The sequence below is a fragment of the Pinus tabuliformis genome, chromosome 5_2 (assembly GCF_031772625.1).
Source record: "Pinus tabuliformis cultivar Carrire ecotype Pingquan chromosome 5_2, CPIR1, whole genome shotgun sequence".
In the NCBI taxonomy this organism is placed as follows: Eukaryota; Viridiplantae; Streptophyta; class Pinopsida; order Pinales; family Pinaceae; genus Pinus; species Pinus tabuliformis.
The window spans coordinates 485,488,398-485,493,751 of record NC_142306.1 but is presented as its reverse complement, the minus strand read 5'-3'; the positions used below and the strand labels follow the sequence as shown (position 1 = coordinate 485,493,751).

At 29.4% G+C, this 5,354-nt stretch overlaps 1 protein-coding gene across 1 annotated transcript; it reads right to left on the bottom strand.

The window, feature by feature from the left end:
• Positions 1 to 3,351: 3,351 nt before the first annotated feature.
• On the bottom strand, positions 3,352 to 4,705 carry LOC149159799 (uncharacterized). Its single transcript, XM_089433563.1, has 2 exons — positions 4,323 to 4,705; positions 3,352 to 4,096 (listed from the first exon to the last, which is right to left on the bottom strand). The coding sequence occupies exons 1-2, from the start codon at positions 4,411 to 4,413 to the stop codon at positions 3,537 to 3,539; spliced, it is 651 nt and encodes a 216-aa protein (XP_089289689.1). The 5' UTR covers positions 4,414 to 4,705; the 3' UTR covers positions 3,352 to 3,536.
• Positions 4,706 to 5,354: the final 649 nt, after the last annotated feature.

The following is a 5,354-nucleotide window of genomic DNA, read 5'->3' as shown; positions in this document are numbered from 1 at the left end:
ATGCGAAGAGGGCATATGTATATACAGAGTGTAGCACAAGCTCTTCAAATTCTTATTTTCTTTAAAAAAAGAAAATGTACATGTGTATAACCAAATTAATTACAAAGACTAATTTTGAATTTCATCAAATTCTTGTTTCCTTTAAGAAAAAATGTATATTTGTAGAACTAATTAATTAAAAAGACAAATTTAGCATTGACTATTGCAAAATGAAATATGTAGTTTTTTCGCAATGCTTTGGAAATTCAAACCCATATTTTAATGTATTATGAGATCTTTCTTTCAACTTAAGAAAATAATTTATTATATGAAAAATATTCGAGAAATCAAATAGAAAAGTTAGAGTCTATGCGTTTGGAACCTTTATCCAGGTTCATCACGAGCACAAGGATGGGGAGCAAGATCAACAGATCATTAATTCGTTAATTTATATCAAATATGCAACAAGGATGGGGAGCAAGATCAACAGATCATTAATTCTTTAATTTATATCAGAGATGCAACAAGGATGGGGAGCAAGATCAACATATCATTAATTCATTAATTTCTATTAGAGATGCAACAGTAAAAAAGAAATATAAATAAAAAGAAATGTCAAGTGATAAAAAGAAATTTATTTATTAGTTATTTTTAATTTAATTTAATTTATTTAATTTTAAATTTTAAATTTTATTATTATATTAAGTAAATTCTTTCGGTAGAAATCACATAAGATTCTCTTATGTGATTTCTACCGAAAGACTTTGCTTAATTCATTATGGATCACAGAAGATTGAATGCATAAATTTATTATTATAGTTAATGTTTCATCTATTTCTCCTGAGATTTGGAAACACAAATGTGTGCCATACCATTTGAGCTAACCTCCTTTGACATTGATAAAATACATTATTAAATGTATTTGATTTAATCAGTTAAATTAATTTAGTTTATATTTATGATTTTTAGTTTTATAGCTTTTTAATGAAAGCTTTCATTTTACATAAGAAAAAAAAAAAAAAACCAAAACAAAAATAAAAATAAAAAAATTATTATTAAATAATTTGATTTAGTTATAAAGTTAATTTAATTTAATTTATATTTATGATTTTTAAGCTTAAATTTATTTAATAAAAGCTTTAATTGTGAAGAGGATAAAATTTATTATTAAATAAATTTGATTTGGTCACAAAGTTAAACTAATTCATGATTTTTTAGTTCATAGTTTTTTTAAGTGGAACTTTCTTTATATGGAGGACGCTTCTTCTACACATTAAAAGCTTTTGTTGTAAGCCAAGTACAATGAAATTTTTAATTTAAGTATGCTAAGTTAAATTAATTTAATTTATATTTATGATTTTTAGGTTTATGTTTTTTAGTGAAAGCTTTCATTCTGTGTAGGAAGCTTGGGCTAGAGATCTTTCATTAGAAGCTACGGAGAATGAAACATTGATCCTTGCAATTTTGGCTTTCTTGTGTGCATTCATAAATGACACTAGCTATTAATTGTTTTTAACAATTGATATAATTTATTATTAAATAAATTTGATTTGGCCATAAATTGAAATTAATTTAATTTATATTTATGACTTTTAGATTTATAGGATTTTAATGAAAACTTTTATTGTGGGAAGGATATAATTTATTATTAAATAATTTGATTTAGTCATAAACTTAATTTAATTTAATTTATATTTATAATTTTTAAGTTTATAGTTTTTTAAACGAATTTTCTTTCATAATAATATTAATTGTTTTCAAATAATTTTTTTGTATTACACTATGTTAAATTAATTTAATTTATATTTATGATTTTTATGGTTATATTTTTTAGATGAAAACTTGCATGGTGGGGAAGATAAAATTTATTAAATAAATTTGATTAATAAAGTTAAATTAATTAATTTATATTTATAGCTTTTCAAGTAGGGTTTTCCTTGTGCTTCACTGCATGCATTTATATATGACAATGAATTTGCTTTTATAATAATATTAATTGTTTTTAACTATTGATAAAATTTATTGATTTGGTCATAAAGTAAAATTAATGTAATTTATAATTATGATTTTTAGGTTTATAGTTTTTAATGAAAATTTTGATTATGTGGAAAAAGATATCTCTTACAATGAAAGCTTTCATTAAAGGCTCCATACAATGAACTTCTTTAAATTAAAACAAATATAAGCTTCCTAGGCACAAGGAAAGTTCCACATTGCTTCGTGAAAGCTTTTTCTTCTTGGCACCTAACACAATGCAACAACTTTATGGAGATTTGATCAGCCCCCCATTTCCTATGTAAAGGACCTGCAACTAGTCATTGGGCATAGCAGCATCATAATACTCACCAACAGAATGACCACTCACAAATTATCCTTCTTTTTATTTTAGAAGGAATTGTTAGACTCTAAAAAATATCTAAAATAAAACACTTTCCACCAGGATAATTATGACACTTTTAGCCAGGATAATTATGTCCCACCACCAAGAAAATTATGTCCCATTAGCCCACTTAGCCAACAAAAAACTAAAAATAAGATTTTCAGAAAATTAAAAAAATATTTTGAATTTAGAATATTCAACATTTTCTTAAAACTTTGATTAAAATTATAAAAACACTGCAAAATAATGTGAAGTCAATACACTTCGATACAAGCCGAATACTATAGTCCTTAACTAAATAAAAGTCCTTAACTAAATAAAGACTAATAAAACATATTCAAATAAATCTCATGCCCACAAAACATACCATCAAACATAACTGAAATTTGGACGTGCACTATCTCGGATAAAAGACAAAAGTGTGATATGTAGGTATCAATTTTACCAAAATTCACCACACAACTTATAGAGGTTGGGACCAGGCATACAGTAGAAAAACCTAAATGTGTAACATCTAAGAAATTTAACCATGTTTGATCTAATTGATTCAACACAAAGATAAATTCAAATGTGCATCTGCTTGTAAGAATATCATTTGCTAACGTAGAAGTTGAAGAGAAAACATCCTATGTGCGTCTGCTTGTAAGAATATCATTTGCTAACGTAGAAGTTGAAGAGAAAACATCCTTAAATATTTAGAAGTCATGCTCTGTTTCTATCAAGAATACTTTGTCCTGGAGCGAGAATGTTTCGAGGATTGTATCTCACCTTTCTTTGCAGAAACTATTCCCCATTTGTTCCCAAAATGATTCAAAATAAATCTATATTTTCACAACTCTTTAACTAGTTTTCACACTTTCAAAAAAAATCTATGACACTTTTACAAATTTTTAAATATATTTAACCAACAAATTTAAATATATTTAACCAACAAATCACCCCATAACAAAGCTTCAAATTCCATCCTCCTGGCCACTAGAAAGGATTAACAAAAGCCGCGAAAACCACAACTATATTCGCTGCGGGGCAGGGATAAAAAAAAGCTAATCCTATATTACGTGCCCACTTTACCAATATCCTATGTTATATTGATATATTAATGCGAAATGAAGAAAACAGTTCAGATGAACGGAACTCGCAGAAGATTAAGTGATATTTTTGCACGGTATTTCCAGTACTATATTTCTTCGGACGGTGGTGGATCAGGGCTCGGAAAGTTGCCGTCGGCTTTGGGCGTCGGTGGCGTCAACGGCGGCCTCCTCCTCGGCCGTGCGGTGGGTAACTCCTCTGTGAACCCCCCCAGATCGCTTCTTCTCGGCAATGCGGTGGCTAACTCCTCCGTGAATCCCCCCAGATCGCTTCTCCTCGGCAGTGCGGTGGCTAACTCCTCTGTGAATCCCCTCAGATCATTTTTCCTCGGAACTGCGGTTGTTGACGCCTCTGTGAATGCCCCCAGAACGCTTATCCTCGGCAGTGCAGTGTCTAACGGCTCTGTGAATTCTCCCGGATCGCTTCTCTTCGGCAGTGCAGTGTCTAACGGCTCTGTGAATTCCCCCGGATCGCTTCTCCTCGTCAGTGCAGTGTCTAACGGCTCTGTGAATTCCCCCGGATCGCTTCTCCTCGATAGTGGAGTGTCTAATGGCTCTGTGAATTCCCCCAGATCACTGTTCCTCGGCTGCTGCTTATACGGATAAGTCGTGACTTTTCGTCCCCAAAAATCCGTTAATCCCTCATCATCTGTATCATCATTCAATTCATAATCATTATATTTCACATTAATACCATGAATTCTCGATACTTCTGCATTTATAAAGATCTAATTTGTGTTAATGATTATATACTTCTGGATTTATAAACATCTAATTTGTGTTATTAATCATTAGATCTGCTCAACACTGGAATAATCAAAAGCATATAAGAACACATAATTAATCACAAAGAAAATCGAAACATTAAAACCCACTTGAATCTGAGTATGGAGACGATGAATCAGAAGGCATCACCAGGAGAGCGATGAAAAGGAGAACAACAACTCCGCTTACTTTCTTTGCCATGACGGCGTCTCATGCGTTCCTTGGCTCCCTGGTTTTTTCTTTCTGTGCAATCAAAAATCCCTGGTTTTTTCTTTCTGTGCAATCAGGAAAAATGCAGCCGGCTTTTATGCATGTAGTTGCCTACTAGGAGATCTATATCAATCGAAACTGCTCACCGAAGAGTCTGTCGTTTTGAAGAAATATCTTGAATGAGATTTTCATTGGAAACGCACAGGCCAGTCTGGTTTACTATTTTAAGGTTGTTGAAATCTATTGCCCTCTTTATTTTTCATTATTCATAATTATTTGTGCAATCTAATATCACGCGTCAGTTACACGTTGAAGCTGGCGTTACATGTTTTGAATAAAATTTCCATCGGTGCGGCACATGTGTACCATTTTAAGCTCTTTGAGATCTATCTTGTTTATTTTTCATTATTTACGATTATACATTGAATATGGAATTAATGAGTAATCATGATATTCTTGTTTGTTTTTTTTTTTTTAAATTGACTTTGAAATTTACATTTTTTTTTTTATTATTTTTCCTAACCACGAATTTTGTTTGAAATTTGATAAAAATTTAAAAAATAATTTTTAGTTATATAAATTATAAAATATAGATATTTTGAAATTATTTTAAATATTAATTTTATTAATATATTCAAAATTATATATTAAACCATTAAAATTTAATATATTATAAACAAATAATATTTCTAAATTAAAAAAATAAAATAAAACAACTTTTTCTCATATTCAAACTTTAAAACAATTATTTCTTAACTATTATATCCCAATCTTTTTTATTTTTTTTATTATCATCTTAGAAACTTTAAAATATTTCCTTATACAAATGTCATAAATGCAACATTCATAAATAATCTAAAACACTTCTCCATGCAACATATTTGTTATTAACCCGGTTCCTCTATTCAAAATGCCAATTTACCTCCTTCACC

Bases quoted from the DNA above. Each gene is read 5' to 3' on its own strand.
- LOC149159799 (XM_089433563.1), bottom strand. From the start codon at position 4,413: ATGGCAAAGAAAGTAAGCGGAGTTGTTGTTCTCCTTTTCATCGCTCTC. The intron at 4,097-4,322 runs GTGGGTTTTAAT...ATGATGATACAG, and splicing joins GTCTCCATACTCAGATTCAA to ATGATGAGGGATTAACGGAT.